Source organism: Panthera tigris, chromosome D3 (assembly GCF_018350195.1).
Source record: "Panthera tigris isolate Pti1 chromosome D3, P.tigris_Pti1_mat1.1, whole genome shotgun sequence".
NCBI classification, from domain to species: Eukaryota; Metazoa; Chordata; class Mammalia; order Carnivora; family Felidae; genus Panthera; species Panthera tigris.
The window spans coordinates 46,250,709-46,267,791 of record NC_056671.1 but is presented as its reverse complement, the minus strand read 5'-3'; the positions used below and the strand labels follow the sequence as shown (position 1 = coordinate 46,267,791).

The following is a 17,083-nucleotide window of genomic DNA, read 5'->3' as shown; positions in this document are numbered from 1 at the left end:
GAAATGACTTAATACAATTTTCTTATAGGCCACTGATCAAGATGTCCTAAAACTGGGTCAGCAACCAACTGCAACTGCCACTTCCAGCCACTTGGGTCATGTTGTGATACCTACAGTGAGCTGCACATCCGGCTTCTTTTCTAGAAGAACCATGTCGCCAGGTAGCCCAAAGGACTTGATTTGGTAGGTGAGGTAACCACCATAGGAAGAAACCTAAAATTGGAATTGTAGGATCAACAGCACAAGCATTAGAAGAGCCTATGGCAATATTAACCCACATAACAAGCACAAAGGTCCATCTGGAAAGATACGATCAACCTGTTCATGGTCATCTTGAGAGAGAAGAATTGAAGATAGTATTTGAACTTTCTACTTTGTACCATTTTAGATCACTTAAAATGTTGAGCATGAACATCACTGAGTTTTACAAGCAAGAATATGCTTCCGTTAAGAAGATGGGGTGCCTCGGTGGCTCTGTCAGTTAAGCGTCCCATTCTTGGTTTTGGCTCAGGTCATGATCTCACAGTTTGTGAGTTCGAGCCCCGCGTTACAGTCTGTGCTGACAGCCTGGAGTCTGCTTGGGATTCTGTCTCCCTCTCTCTCTGCCCCTCCCTACTCACTGTCTAGCTCTCTCTCTCAAAAATAAACACTTTTTAAAAAGAAAGAAAAATAATAGTCACACAGAAACAAGTAAGATCCTTCTATTCTAGATGACTACTAAACCAAAGTGTTCATTTAACCTATAGCTATCCTAAGAAATCTAGGCCACTGGTTTCTTGTTTAAATGACAGAACTGGTTAATATCTACCAGTTACAAAATGAATCTCTAGAAACAAAATTTTTTAAAAACTTCCCCCAAGAGCAGATGGCGTCCATTTCCTAAGTGATCATACATTCCCCTGGGTACAGAAGCCATGTCTGACTGCTCCAGTAGGTATACAGATTTTTTCTCAATGCCACCTAAGCAGCATGATCATGGTGGAGGCATGAAGTCACAATTTTGTGACAGCTACTTCACCTCTGCTCCTGACACTTCCCACCCTTAAGATGAAAACCAATCAAGAAAGGAGTAATTGAGAGATGAAAATAAGAGGCACTGATCACCTCAGAGCGGGGCAGGACAAAATACCCTTCCTGGAAAACAGAAATAACCTGGAGCAGGGGAGGAGAACACTATTACCGAGCCCTCAGTTCACTGACGTTCCCTAGAATCTGCAAACTGACAAAGTCACAGAGTTATGATCTCAGAGTCTGGAAGTATTCCAGGGTAACATCTTAAATCATCCTATTGAGATTAAATATTGTCTTTCTGATGGGCTAAAGTGGTTTTTAAAATATGTCCATAAATTCTTTGATACTCTTGTCTTCAAGAGGTGGAGCTTAGTTCTCTTCCTTGAGTGTGGGCTGGACTTAGTGACTGGTTTCTAGCCAATAGAGTAGGGAGGAAGGGAGGATATGTTTTTGCTGCAATTAGGTTATAAAAGATTATGGTTTCTATTTTGAATTTCTCTCTCTCTGTCTCTCTCTCTCTCTTGCTCCACATCTCTATCTCTGTCTCGTTTTCTACCAATTACTTTAGGGGAAGCCAGGTGCCATGTCACAAGGACCCTGAGGCGGCCTATGGAGGCCTCATGTGATGAGGAACTGAGACTTCCACTCAGCAGCCAGCAAGGAACAGAGGCCTGTGACAACCACATGAGTGAGCTTGGAAATGGAGCCTCCAGTTCTGATGACTCCAGTCCTGGCTGCCATCTTGACTACAACCTTATAAGAGACCCTGAGCCATCCACTCCTGAATTCCTGATCCACAGAAACTGGGCAAGATAATAACTGTTTGATGCTTTAAGCTGCAAAGTTTGGGGGTAATTGTTTGCATAGTAATAAGATAACCCATGCATGGGCTCACTGTGTGGAGGCCAAGAGGGGTATTAAGTGAGGAAGAAGAGGGGTCATATGAGAGAAGCAACATTCCCCAAACTCAGAGGTCAAAACCCAAAGTCCTTCAACTAGAAGACAGAATTAGAGCCTTTAGGCCAACAAGGCCCTAGTATGTAGTCATTCTAAGCGAATATGGTGCCACTTGAGCCGGGCTGTGTGGAATCTACACCTTCTGGAAAGCTCTACCTTCTGCTACCAAGTGCATGTGCTACCTGCCGTTGGTTCTACAGGAAGCCCACACTTCCGTTGTCAGAAATGAGTGTCATGGGCCCGGCAGCAAAGGAAGAGCAATTCGCTTATCAGCTCCCTGAAGAGTGTCTAGCTAACTGCATGTGACTCTGCTAATGACGGCTGAGGTGCCACCGGCTCTTGTGCTTCTTGTAATAACTCATGAGTCACTTGTCAGCTTTTGTTTTCCTGACAAGGAGCCTTTCTTCTGCTGTAAAACAAAGAATGCTTACCATTGGCTTTTAAAAGCACACGTGTCCCATTTGCAACAGATATTACCTAAATGGTTAAGCAAAAGTGGAGAAAAACGTGGTGCGTGGTTTCCTCCGCTGGTGAGCTAACACTTGTGGGGTACATGAGGCTCATAAGCCCCTCCCAGCAGAGGGGCCACGTCTTTTCTGCACTTGTAGTTCATCTAATTTCTTCAGTTTCAGTAGCCTGAACTTCCTGACGCTTCCTCCAGACAGTCAATGATGCTCACACTGATGAAGGAGGCCCGGCGAGGGCTCAGAAGGACAACAGGAGGCCGTTACCTTGTCTCCCAGGTAGGAAAGAGGTGCGACCCAGGACGCACTGTGCACGGTTGAGGGCAGCTCCTGGAGGTCCGCGACCACACTGCTGCTGCCCGGGTTGAATGAGACGGGGATGTCTGCTCTGTCTGCTGTCTCCAGGCGCCAACCCATCATGTCCACAAACTGGAAGACAAGAGCAACGACGGAAATGTACGCCTGCAGCTTCTCTGGTGACGGCTGGATTATGCAGAATAGAAGGACCAGGGGGTGGCCACCTTGCTTCAAAAGCTTCACTTTGATGCCTCCTCTTGAGCTTGCTCTTGGATTCCCATGACAGAACTCTCACCTGCCACTGCCTCCCTCTGACCCATCACAACTAAGAATGCTCAGACCGCGGGATCACAGTATGTGGAATTTATCTTTGCCCCAGCACACATCCTGGTTTTGACATTTAGTAGCTATTTGATAAATGTTCAAATCGCATATAAATAAGTGTGGGAATAATAACTAGGGCTGTGGCACATTTTAATGGTGACCTCCTTAGAGAGCAAACATGAGACGGAACAGAGTGGCCTGCTATCGTTATTTTTCTCTAATGAATCCTTATGACCAAATATTTTTCTGATCATAAAGGAAGCCAAGAGTTAAAAGATGAGGGAGGGGAAAAACAAGGAATTGACAAGACATTGGTTAGAAATAATGCTTCTGGGTTCCCCTGGGGGTAGAAGACATCAGTGGATTTACAAATTAATTTTTCCCCCAGTTACAAGCCTACATTCCTTTTGGGAGGCAGGCAAGGAAATATATAAAACAACTTTTCCTTGAATCCTTGTTAGACAGAAGACATTACTCATACAAAGAAGGCAAGCACGAAACTGCCAGTTCAAGGAATAACAAGGGCAGCAAAAGTTTTAGTTTCATGGAGTTAATTTAAAAACTGGCCAAAGATATGGTAAAAATAAGTGAGATGGAAAGTAAAACAGAAAGAAAAGAAGCAGAGAAAAAGAAGTGGGAGGGAAGAACAGCAAACTCCATTCATTTCATGAGTGTTTCTTGAACACCTATTATATTCCAGACCCTGCAACAAGCGCTGGGGGTGTATCAGGAGCTTATATGCTAGTGTTGGGGGAAGATACTTAAATTTTAGAACTAACTGGATAATATGTCAGGGAGAGATAAATTCTACAGAGGACATGAAGAAAGGTGAGGATACAGAGCGGGCAGGGTGAGCTATTTCGTAGGGAGTGGTGAGGGAAGGCCCCTCTGAGCCCAAGATCCTTGAGCAGACCTGACCAACTGAGGGACTGAGCGTGAGGACATCTGTGGAAAGAACAGCGCAGGCCTAGGAATGGCGAGGGCGAACCTTAACATTTTAACAAAGTAACACATAAAATTTCCCCAAGCCCTAGGAGGTACTAAATAAAAACAAAACGCTAATTCCATACATACCTTAGCTCTTCTTTTATGTGTACTGTGACAATTGTTATTTATTCCAAAACAAAAGCAGCGGGTACAACCCTTGGGATTTGCTGGGTCCAAGTAGAAGGATCCTTCTCGACACACATTACATTCTGTACCCTCCACGTTCTCCTATTGAAATAAAACGCGAAACAAGATGATGGTTTCTTCTAAAGCTTCCCGGATTGCAATTAGCTACTTCCACGCATTAATGCCAACACGAAATGTTAGAACGCGGATGCTAACAAGACATGCAAAGCTATATAACTGCTAAGCTTTTATAACACATTAATTGTTTAAACTATTCTACCACGCTTAAGTGAAAGACAGAATTTTCTCAATTTCACAAGGTGCCCTTTGGCATCTTGAGGGTAGAGAACTAGCACCATAAGGATTCACAGTATGGGGAGGGGGGCTAGTTCATTCCACTAACTACCACCTCAAAACATATGCTGGGACTTAGGGTCTCTTAGCACCTGGCAGGATGTCCTGGAGCAGATTATTAACTTGAGGTCTATGGGTCAGGAATAAGCTTCTGGGGAAGCTCTGAACCTCTTGAAATTATAGACTAAAGTTCGGCGCCAACTTCGCTGGAAAGGATCCAGATCAGTCTTCTGGTTCTTAAGGTCTACATCTTCTCCAAAGGACAGGAGGGGTCTTCCCTTGTAACTATTTCTATCAAATGAGATAATAACTATTAAATGCTACCTGCCTTGTGGAAATCCATTGCAAGTCAGTCCCACTTCCCACATATTTTTATGCGTTGACCCGACACGAAGAACTTCCTCACTGGCCAGTGGCTGGCGCCCCTGGCATCACGTGTTCTGCCTCACCTTGCACAAGCAAGCTCCAGTTCCTGGGTTGCAGACCCCTGGCTCAGTCCCATCCCTGTTGCAATGACAGGGGACGCACTCGGGGAAGTGGTAAAACCCGGGAGCACACTGGTCACACTGCCGCCCTGTGACTCTGGGCTTGCACCTAGACCCAAAGCAAAGGAGCAAAAGTGTTCATCGTCTTGGCCACACACTTCTGAAATCCACCTGCACAGCAGCAGAGCAGTTCCTGCACGAAACCAGCTAAACACACAGTGTCTGCCCATGGGGGCTCACTGCCCAAGGCAGAATGGAAAGCAGCAGAGAAAAGGCACTTCCACAAAGCAGTCAGGAGGACCATCCTGGATGTCACCCCTGGGTCTGGCTCGTGCTGGACTCTGGGGGTGCAAGGACAGACACAGCCCCCGAGCCTACGTGGCAGGGCAGAAATGTGGACAACATGCACATGGGGTCTCAGCAGGGGTTGGGGGAGCAGCTCTGACCCAGGGTCCCGGAGGGAGGTGATGTGTGAGCTGAACCTAAAAGGGCAAATGTCGTGGGGTAGGAGTGGAGGCGGGTGTTCCAGACAGAAAGAACAGAGAAGAACAGCCTGGTGTGTGCAGGGAGCACACGTATGAGTGGAGAAAGTTGACCCATGAGCTGAAGAGGGAGGCAGGAGGCGGTTCACAGGGACAGAAGTGCTGGCTTCTGTGACGCTGTCCGGTGGAGTGCAGTGGCTGAGCCCTGTGCACCAAAGGCAGTCTGGCTGGAGCAGTGATCCCAGCTCTGGCACCCAGCAGATACAATATCTTAATAATTTTCTAAGGCCCCATTTTCTCATCTGTGAAAGGGGAAACGCTAGCTGCTGCCTCCCAGGACCCCTGTGGAGATAGATGAGGCACCACGGCAAGCTCTTGGACAAGGAATCACCATCTAGAAAAGTTTTAAGTAGGAAAGAGCGTGGTTGGATGTGTGTGTGGATGGAGTTAAGATGACCAATTCTGCAGCAGGCTGTGGAGTCAAGAGGGAGAAGGGGCTCAACTAGGGCAAAGGCATTTGGGATGGAGAGAAGATATGGGTTCCAAGCTATTTTGGGGTGAGGCTGCTGGGGTCTGTAATGTTCTGAATGAGGGGAGAGTAGGCGGGAAGGCAAGGAAGACCCCCAGTCATCCAGACTGGGCTCCCGAGTGGATGCTGGAGTGGGCAGCGGCCCCTGTGCCTGGGCTCCGAAGAAGGCTCTGTGGGGAGCGGGGTGCCATCCACACGTCTGTGCACTTGAGGCAAAGAATGGAGGGGGAGGCACAGAAGAAGACGGAGTGAGAAGAGCAGTGAGCTGCCAGCAGAACTGAGAAGCCCGGCACCCCGCGGGGTGAAGAGAGGGAGAGGGAGTGGGTGCCAGCTCCATCACTGAGCTCCATGGCTGACGTCTGGTGGGATCCACACGCTGATCTTTTCTTTGTGGGTCTAAAGAAAGTACTAGAAAATGTGCTTCATATCATAACATTGGGAGTATAATCTGACACGAAGTATTTTACCACTAAGGTGCTACCAAAACCTATTAAAATATCTTACCCCAGGGACCATCCTGAAAAAGAGAAATCTAACTTTCTGTCCCACAAAGTTTGCCTTTGGCAAATACCTGCTTATAATCAAGTACAGAATGTTGTGTGTGATGAACACAAACTCGGGACCACGCAGCCCAGACTTGAATCCCAACCTGGCTACTTACTGGATATAGAACCTTGAGCAAAGTAACCTTTTTACAGCTGAGTTTACTTATCTGTAAACACAGAGATCACAATATCTACTTCGTAGGATTATTGTGAGAATAAAATAAAACAATATATGGAAAAGCCTTAGAACAGTACTGTGCACACACGTAAGAATTTGCTCCCATTATTCTTGCTATGGCATTGGCTAAGGGGAGCAAATGGGAGTCCCTACGTTATCCCACTTAGCACACCTAAAAAGACAAATTCATTTTACCTGCAAGGGCTGCTGGCAGGTCAGATGTCACTGCGGTTCTTCCCAGCCCCATCCCCCTGGTCTTCCTCCCTACCTTACACCTGCAGAAATTCTTTCCATAAGTTAGCAAATATTCCAAATCACACCTATAGCAATGTAGGTAGAAAGTGTCAACACTCTGCTTCAAGTCCTCACTCCAGTGCGGTGGACAGAAACTGCGGGAGTCAGAGACTCCTCTTCAAAGCTGGATAAGTTATGGGCCACTCACAAACTTCCTTATTCTTTTCTTGTTTCTTCCTTCCTTCCTTCCTCCCTTCCTTCCCTTTCTTTCTCTCTTCCTTCCTCCCTCGCTTCTTCTTTCCTTTTCCTTTTTTTTCTTCCTTTCATTCTTTCATTCCCTCTCTCTCCCTTCCTTCCTTCCTACCTCCTTCCCTTTCTTCTTTCCCTTTCTTTCATTCTCTCTCTCTCTTTCCAACACACAAGTTTGCATTCACTATAAGAGGGTTCCTAGGCCCTGATTGATAACACCTGCTCTCTTCTTGTGACTCAGACTAAATGCAATCAGACACTCCAGCAAAAAAAAAAAAAAAAATTAGTTAAAAAAAAAAAGACTGGTCCCAGATGACTCCTTATTTCTGGGGGGGAGCAGTGACATGGGGCACAAGATTCTGGCGGTCTGGAGATGGGAAAGAAGACAGTACAGACACCTCCCCCCCTACTAAACTCCTCAGAAAGAGGCAACTTTGATCCCAAGAGGAGCTTGGAGATGGCCTGACTTAGGCTGGGCAGGCTCCGCTCCTCTCACCTGGCCAGGAGGAAAAGGATGCTGTGCGAAGACAGTGCTATTGTTACAAACTGCCAACTGGGCACCTTGTCGAACCAAAGTCCATGCTTCTTTTAGCATAGGTGCAGGGCTTCTGGCTTACAGGTGCCTTGATTGAATGCTGGTGCCAAACGAGCCCCTCACACGCTGAACGCCACTGGTGGACAAGGCTGAGGGTGGCCCCTGGAGCAAATGACCTGGACCTGGGCCTTGAAGACAAGGACAGGCAGACAGGAGCCTATTTTTTATATTTTCCCTTGAGTGGGAACAAAAGGTCCTGGAGTGTTTTACAGGGAGGGCAGCTGTGGAAGCTGCCTGTTGAGACAAAGAGAAATGGAAGCAAAATCATTCCTTGCCTAATTATTTCAGAATGCTGTGAGATGATGTGCGGCAAGGAGAGGTGGGCTGAGGGCTTGTGGCCCATCAGTGAGGTAAGGTACAGCTCTGGGCCTCACTCCGCACCCAAGCAGCAGCTGAATGCATAAGAATGGAAGAGAAAAAGCAAAAAGCTAAGCAGAGTGAGAAGAGCAGGGACCTGTGAGCTGACCCTGAGGACCCCAGATGGGACCGACAGGGAAGGGTTAACCAAAACGTGTAGAATATAATATCAGGATTCTTGAGCACTGAACACATGAATCATTTGCAGAAACAAGCAGCCAAATGACTTTTTGGTGGTGCCATGACAACAGGGAATAAAAAGGAAACTTCCTCTTGAAAGTCTGGCTGAACATCTCTTAAAAACTACCTCAAGTCAGCCTGACCTTGACATATTTCTCCAGAGAGATGCTCTGCTACCCAAGGAGCTGCCCTCCCTGCAAAGGCAAGAAATTTCCAGCGGAGGTTGCCTGGAGGTGCAGACTGGCGGCGCTGGGAGTGCGGGTCAAGTGAATTCATCTCCAAGGCAATGGGCTTGTAGCCAGACCTTATTATATAACATCTGCGCGTGTGTGGGTGCTTGCTGTGTTGCACAAACAGCTAGAAAATCAGGTGTTAGAGTGAACTCTACCCTTTACTCATTAAATACAGTGGGTCTCTTAATATCACACTCACACCAACCCCAGTCGTAATCTAGAATCCAAAGTCTACCTTATTCAGTCATCAATTCATTCAATAATCACTGAGTGCTTTCTATACACATATTCCTGTGTTAGGGGATGCAGAAGGGAGGGGATAAAGTAGAGTAAGTGGGTCTTGACCTTGGCACATTTTCACTGAGAACACAGGACACAGAGATGCAGAAAGTGAGGTAATCATGTGAGAAATGGGATGGGTAAGCATCTCATTTAGGCAATGAGATGATGAGGATATCTCTGCGGACTCATAGAAGGCTTCATGCCTTCTTTGAGTTTGTGCTTTTTTTCATAAAGATGTTTATTTTTGAGAGGAAGAGAGAGAGAGCGGGGAGGGGTAGAGGGAGAGGGAAAGAGAATCCCAAGCAGGCTCCGCACGGGCCAGCACAGACCCCGACACAGGGCTCAGTCTCACAAACCGTGAGATCATGACCTGAGCTGAAATCGAGAGCTGGACGCATAATCGACTGAGCCACCCGTGTGTCCCAAGTTTGTGCTTTTAACACATAACGCTTGAAGGATATGCGTAACAGAAGAGGGGGAAGGAGAACGGATACCTGGAAAACTGAACATATATAAAGTGTTTAGAGGAAGTAAGAAAACCAAGTCGGAGAAGAAAACTGAAAAAAGGCTTATGCTAGGGTAGGTGGGGGCCATATTACCACGAAAGCCAGTCTTCATCCTATCAGGTTGTTGAGAAAGGTTCTTGTGCAGTGATGTGACGAAAGTGGCACCTGGCAGTTCCATGTGTCCCCAAGGCAGCCTGCACACAACATGGCCCTCACCATGCCACACTAGTGCTTAGTACAGGTTCCCCTGTCAGACCATGACCTCTTATTAGTAGGCACGTGTACCTTCTGCATGAGGCACAGCACCCAAACTGGAGACAGTGCTAGATAGAGTTTGAGCAATAAAACATGCTGATATCTGACAAAATAGAATTTAAGGCAAAAAAAAAAAAATCACAGTAATTGAGAAAAATGTTTCATCTGAGTTAAAAATACCAAGAAGATAAAATCATAAACATACATGCATTTATCCACATTACCTCAAGTTTTGTAGACTAGATTAATAGTTCTATGTATTAGTGACAAAATTATGGGGGAAGTAGATTTTTAAATCCCAGGATAATTGTGTACTTAGCATATTCCTTTTCAGTTAAGCCTCCCCGCCCCGCCAAAAAAGGAATGAATGAATGAATGAATGAGTGCTTCAGTAAACCAGGAAAAGGAAGGTCAATGAGGAGACCACCATTATCATTTAAATATGAGGGGGTAAAAGAACTTAACCAAAGTGGCAGCAGAGAGCCGTGGAAAGAAAAGGGATAATACATATCTTGCCAGAAGTTGACAACTGATTGACTATAGGGAAAAGGAGTTGATTTTAAGATGATACTGGGATTTCAGGCTTTGGGGACGGGAAGAGACCACTACCAGTAAGTAGGATTAAAAAAAAATTTCAAAGGCAGAAATGGTTTGAAAGGCAGGACAATGGCAGGGGTTTCAGATATGGAATCAGAGTTGGAAGAGTTTGGGAGTTGTAAGGGCCCTAAAAGATCATCTAATCTAACACTTCATCATACATGTGAGGGGACAGGTGCTCTAAGAGTTTAGGGGACTTGTCTGAGGTCCTCTAAATTAAGCAATAAAAGAACCCAGGTTGAACTGATGTACAATGAAGGTAGGATAAGCTAGCCATCAAGGATCAGGACTGAAGCTCTGGATCTGGAATCATCCAGGAAGGGGTGGCAGAAGCCAGGAGAGTGGGTGGGTTTTCAGGAGGACAAAGTATAGAGGGAAGAAGGCAGACAGCCAAGTACTTGGCAAACAATAATAATAGCTAATACTTACTGGGGCTAGTGTGCATCGGGTGGTGTTCTAAGGGTTTCTGCACAGCATAGTTAATCTTCTAAAGAACTTCACGAAGTAGGTGCCTCTAGCATCTCTATTTATAGACGAGGAAATTAGGCAGAGAGAGAAGAGACGGACTCAGATCACCCAAATGGTGAGTGCCAGGGCACATGCAACCTTGTGCAAACTCACACCATGCATCCTCTCAGGCTGGGGAGCAGGATAGTGAACCAGTGACACAGCCACAGATCATTCAGAGGGTATGGAGGAAGACACTGGTGTTACAGAAGATGTAGGAAGACAGAAAATGTAGGTAAAAACTCTGAGCTCCATCCCCATGGTAGGAGACTCATCCGCCCTGCTCGCCACCGTGTCCCAGTGTCCCCCCAAGCTGCCTGGAATTTACCATTCCTATGAACTGACGAAGTGCATCAAAGGAATTGCTTCTCCGAGTTGGCAGGGCCGATGGGACTCTGCCTAGCTAGAAGCACTTCTGTTCCAAGAATGCCAAGTCTGTGACCTTTTCTGGTATTTTACTTCTCCATCTAACACAAACATTTGGTAAATCTGTGAGGCTTCGCCTAGATAGAGATCCCTCCCCCGCCAGAAAGGTATTCCTTTTGCTCCTGCTCTTCTGAAAAGGCGAATTTGTACAGGTGGCTTCACTGAACATCCAGGTGGACTGCCATCTCCTTTAATTGATCTCAAGATAGCCTGAAAGGGGTCGGCATCATGCTAGTTCTTTAAAGCAGTGATTTGCAGCTTCTTGTATCTTTCAGTGATTGATAGAATCTTCTGAGGACATTCTAGCTCCTCTGTTCACAGAATCTGATGACATAATCTTCCATTATTAAAAGCAATGCAAAGGTTTTTTTTCATGGTCTTATATCAGATTGAATTAGCATTGCTACTAAAAACAAAATCTTAATCAACAGAAGCATCTTTAAGAACTCAGTGTAGGGTCGGCCAAAAGAATGGATTTTTTGGCATTTATACAACATAATTTTAAAATATTTTCTGTGTTACAATCAGAGATTGAAGAGGAATTAGAACAGGATTTTACATTTAGGTAGAAAGGTAGTGATAATTTTACCAAACTTTTAATGGATTAGGAAACAGACCCAGCGAGGCAGAGTAACTTGCTCAGTCTTCTAGTCAGCTAATGACAAAGGTGAGTCGAGGGCTCAGTTTTACAGTTCCAACTTAATTTATTCTCAGTTGTCTCTAAAATTACACCAGTTTTTTTTTAAAAAAATGTTTATTTATTTATTTATTTATTTATTTATTTATTTATTTATTTATTTTTGCAAGAGAAAAAGAGTGTGAGTGGGGGAGGGACAGACACAGAGAGGGAGAGAGAGAATCTCAAGCAGGTTCCTTGCTGATAGCACAGAGCCCGATGTGGGGCTCAATCTCATGAACCAGGAGATCATGACCTGAGCCAAAAATCAAGAGTCGGGTCCTTAACCAACTGAGCCACCAGCCACCCCTAAACAGTTTTAATTAAGTAGAGATTGAGTATTGTGGATTGCTACAATTATTCTTATAACTTATTTTAAAGTAGATTAATATTTGTAAGTTTCATTTTATTTTAGTATGATAAACTTGAACACCTACAAACAGTGAAATAAAATTTGAAAATTCCAATGTTTAAGTTTTGTGATCTGTGATAATTTGTACAACTCCAAGACAGTCTGTTGTATCACTGAGAAAGGTTTTTTACTTTTTGTTGCAAGTTCCAGACATCTTCGATCATTTCCTTCACATGAACTTTAGGTTCCTCTAAGCACATTCTTCATTTCCATCAGGAAATTTTGTTTGGGGGTGAGGAGAAGATCATTCTTTTCTCTAATGTTTTCTTTTTAGAAAAAAAAATTTTTAATGTTTATTTATTTTTGAGAGACAGACACACAGAGTGTGAGCAGGGGAGGGGCAGAGAGAGGGGGAGACACAGAATCTGAAGCAGGCTCTAGGCTCTGAGCTCTCAGCACAGAGCCCAATGCGGGGCTCAAACTCATGAACCATGAGATCATGACCCGAGCTAAAGTTGGACACTTAACTGACTGAGCCACCCAAGCGCCCCTCTATTATTTTCTAAAAAAATAATGCTTTGGTAGCCAAATTATGGAAAGAGCCTAAATGTCCATCAACTGATGAATGGATAAAGAAGTTGAGGTTTACATATACAATGGAATACTACTTGGCAATGAGAACGAATGAAATATGGTCTTTTGTAGCAACATGGATGGAACTGGAGAGTGTTATGCTAAGTGAAATTAGTCATACAGAGAAAGACAGATACCATATGTTTTCACTCTTATGTGGATCCTGAGAAACTTAACAGAAGACCATAGGGGAGGGGAAGGGGGAAAAAAAGTTACAGAGAGGGAAGGAGGCAAACCATAAGAGACTCTTAAAAACTGAGAATAAACTGAGGGTTGATGGGGGGTGGGAGGGAGAGGAAAGTGGGTGATGGGCACTGAGGAGGGCTCCTGTTGGGATGAGCACTGGGTGTTGTATGGAAACCAACTTGACAATAAATTTCATATTAAAAAAAATAATCCTTTGGGTAATCCAGAGCTTTTTCAGCATAAACAGTGGAATTACCATGAGCAATTTGTGCAATTTATAGTCATAATAAACTGAAAGTATTTCTTGCATTATCTGTCAAGGGCCCTTTCATGACAAATGTACTTTGATCATGGAGAGATATGTCATCCCATCAGGTTATTACAGTCTCTTTGGTAAGGTCAAGAGAACCAATTTCACCTCTTGGTTTAGGTGTGATACAGGCCAATGAGATCCCATTCCTGTTGATGTTTCCTTGGGCTTGGGCAGAACTACACAGTATGCCTTTGTCCTGAGTTAGGAATTTTTCAATCTACTGAATTGTCATTGGCTAGTGAAACTTTGTAAACACCCCTTAAAATTTCTATTAAAATATTATGGTAAATCTATTTATCTATCACAGATGGTGCCTCAATGCATTTTTCCAACTTTTAATGTATTCTTGATTTCCTTTTTCTGTGGCAGCAGGATTGAGAAACGATGTGTCAGGTTCTGTTTGCAGCAATTTATTCTGTTGACCAGTTACCCCCTTTTAGAATTCTCCCTTTTTCAGACAGAGAATTCCTCTCTGCCTCCTGCCTGAAAACTGCTTCTCCATCTCCTTGGTTCCTTTGCCTCCAACAATGAAACAAAGGTACCCCCTGCAGAACCCACACCTGGTGCTTCCTCCTGGGTGGCCACGCCTACTCCTTGGGGTCCTCAGTTACTCTAACCAATCCCAAACTTCCATCTCAGGCCCAGACTCTTTTTTTTAATTAATTAATTCATTTATTTTGAGAGAGAGAGAGAGAGAGAGAGAGAGAGAGATATCGAGCACAAGCAGGGGAGGGGCAGAGAGAGAGGGAGGCACAGAATCTGAAGCAGGCTCCAGGCTCTGAGCTGTCAGCACAGAGCCTGATGCAGGACTCAAACTCATGAACCGTGAGATCATGACCTGAGCCGAAGTCGGACGCTTAATCGACTGAGCCACCCAGGTGCCCCCCAGCCCCAAACTTTTTACTTTTTACTGTTCAGCTTTTGAAAGAAAAGCCGAAGTAGTCATTATGGAAAAACAGGACTCTGTTGGTCTGCCACACACTTATTTTGTGGCTTAGTAAGTTTTGTTTTAATTTAACTATAATGTTTTCAGTATTTAGGACTTTAAAAGTTTCTTCACACAGCTGTGATTGAGGCCATTACAGAATCCTGGGCTCCATCCTCGGCCAGCACTCTCCCTCCCTGATAACCATTCTGCACACCCTTGTTTATCTTCCTCTCCTGCTCTTCCCTGAGTTTCGCATCCTCTAGGTCATGCATTGCTTATCCTGTTCAGACAAAAGCTTGTTCTCTCGGCTTTTTTTTATCTCCAGATTCCTGCTATGCCTCTTGAGTGAGCAGAGGATTTTTTTTTAACGTATATTTAGAGAGACAGAGACAGACAGAGCATGAGCAGGGGAGGGGCAGAGAGAGAGGGAGACACAGAGTCCGAAGCAGGCTCCAGACTCCAAGCTGTCAGCACAGAGCCCGACACGGGGGCTCGAACCCACTAATTGTGAGATCATGACCTGAGCCGAAGTTGGACGTTTGATTGAATTCAGCCACCCAGGTGTTCCAAGTGAGCAGAGGATTTTACTGCTAAGACCTCCCCTTTCGTTCATCCTGCTTATTTGTCAGATACTCTTCATGCTGAAGGATTCACACAAACCAATTCCACAAAAAGACACTGAATTATTTCCTTTGATTTGTCCTTCAAATATATTAAAATGAAAATAACTATTCCTAATTCAATCTGTTTGCCTTTTTTATAACACCCTGGATTTCCTTTTCTGAAGCCAGTCTTAATTCTATGGTTTCCTTTGGTCTGGTGGATGTTCTAGGAGATATCTGAGGATATTTGTGTGTGTTTTAGACAGTGTTTCAGCAGCAACAGACTGGCTTGGATAACTGTCTTTCAACTGTTGTTCTAATTCTTCCATGACCACTTATCATACCAAGATGGAAGACCTTGTTGGTGTTGCTGTCTTGGCTTCATGGAGAGAAATATTCCATCTTCCCTATCCTTGTGGATGTTTCCATTGAGAGCCACACATTTTATTTACAAATACTCTGGAGCTCTGGTGTTAAATGTTTATGACTGGCTGTCAGTTTGCTGTCTATAAGAGGGTTTTGTATTTCAAGAAAGGGAGATTGGCAGCTACGGAACATAAAAAGGGAGACGCCAGTGGTAAGGGAGTAGTAGAAAATAACAGTGCAACAATTGCTATTTGAGGGAAGAAGGCCTTTGGGAGAGGTAGAAAAGAACAAGATGAAAATTGTAGTGGGGCTGTTAGCCTCCAGAGGGAAAATGACACCCATCAATGAAAGAATAGAAGAAAAAAAGCCAGCTATATGAAATAAAGAGGTCAGGAGAGGAGATGTGGAAAGGAATACCAAATAGCCCAGCTGAAATGAGGTAGTGATGGCCATGTGAGAGCAAATCTACATGATTCTGGCATTTGTCCAGCTACTTTTTTGGACCAAGGGTTGAAAGAGGGGGAATGGAGGCAATTTTCCCTGGAGAAGCAAATCTAGGTCAGTAACGAAGTCATAGGATCATACACCTCTTTTACTTCTCTCTCTCCTTTCTATAAAGTTCATTGGGTCGTGATCGGCGCCGAGAGGTCCTTTTAGCTTCCTGCTTCTCCACCTTCTCCAGCCACAAGCCTATAAGCATCTCCTGGGCACAGTGTGTCTTCTGTTCTTTAGCATTCCTGCATTCCTACAGGTGCTGGTGGAAGTCTGTGATTCCACCCTAAGTGCCATTGTCTTCTTACGTCAGTAATTAACTGGAAATAAGTCAGACGTTTTCACAGGCCCATGGGCACATTCGACACCCAATGTAGCGTCTTCGGTAATGAACTAAGTGCCTGACTTCCTTCCAGAGAACAGCTTAAGCACTGGAGGGAACAGAACCTAATGTAATGTTAACTAATGGTGGTGAGAAAACACTGAATATCACCTCCAAATTCTTTGTGCAAATCACACTCAGTTTAGGCTCCTGGTTTGAGAAGAATGAGCAACTGAGCTGACTCAAGGGGGACTCACACCTGTGGTTTTAAAGACTCAGAATGTTTCATGACTCAGGCTGTCACTCAGCTTCCTTTCCTGTAGCACAAAGGAGCTGTTAGGCACCCGGGCAACAATTAAAGGTGTGGTCAAGGGTCCTTCCTTAGGCTGCTATAGACAGTTGAATTTTCTCCCCCAAAAAGATGCGTTCAAGTTCTAATCGCCAGGACCTGAGAAGTTTGGAACTAGGGTATTTGCAGACATAGTCAAGTTAAGATGAGGTCATGCGGGAGTAAGGTGGCCCTAATCCAATTTGACTGTGTCCTTATAAGAGACACATACACAGAGGAGAATGTGAAGAGCAAAACACAGAAAATGTGAAGAGCAGAGACTGGAGTCATGCATCTATAAGCCAAGCAACTCCAAGACCTGCTGGCAACACTAGAAGGTAAGAGAAAGGCCTGGAACAGATTCCCTCCCAGAGACTTCAGAAAGGGCATGACACTGTCAACACCTTGATTTTGGGCTCTTAGCCTGACGATAAGAAAATAACTGTCTATTGTTGTAAGTCATCCCATTTGTGACAATTTGTTACAGCAGCTACAGGAAACTAACACAGCCGCTCTTGAACTACAGTCACGGATGCCTGCCACCAGCAGCAACCGTGCCCCCGCCGCTGTCTGGCCTGTCACACCCAGATCACAGGCACGGACTCCAAACCATCCATTCCCCATCATGGGTGGGAGTATAGGGCGGGTGACGCCCCTTACGCTTGCTTGCTCCTGCACACTGCCACGCAGGCCTGGAATGTGGTGGCTCTGCTTCAGTCTTCCTG

The 17,083-nt window shown here is 44.9% G+C and overlaps 1 protein-coding gene and 1 long non-coding RNA gene across 9 annotated transcripts in view; one reads left to right on the top strand and one right to left on the bottom strand.

The window, feature by feature from the left end:
* Positions 1-17,083, bottom strand: part of LAMA3 (laminin subunit alpha 3) — a 274,575-nt gene that overhangs the window by 88,878 nt on the left and 168,614 nt on the right. For 6 of the 8 annotated variants that reach the window (XM_042961482.1, XM_042961481.1, XM_042961480.1 and 3 more), the window contains 4 exons: positions 4,970-5,114; positions 4,128-4,268; positions 2,700-2,861; positions 115-213 (listed from right to left, as the gene is read on the bottom strand). In XM_042961482.1, coding sequence (XP_042817416.1) covers positions 115-213; positions 2,700-2,861; positions 4,128-4,268; positions 4,970-5,114 — 547 coding nt within the window. Of the gene's footprint in view, positions 1-114; positions 214-2,699; positions 2,862-4,127; positions 4,269-4,969; positions 5,115-10,656; positions 10,751-11,062; positions 11,435-17,083 lie in introns of those variants that run through there. The other 2 variants (XM_042961487.1, XM_042961486.1) reach the window with 2 other exon arrangements.
* Positions 2,366-3,912, top strand: LOC122232352. The gene is made up of 3 exons (XR_006209711.1): positions 2,366-2,498; positions 2,595-2,711; positions 2,838-3,912. It is a non-coding gene; the product is annotated as an uncharacterized LOC122232352 (long non-coding RNA).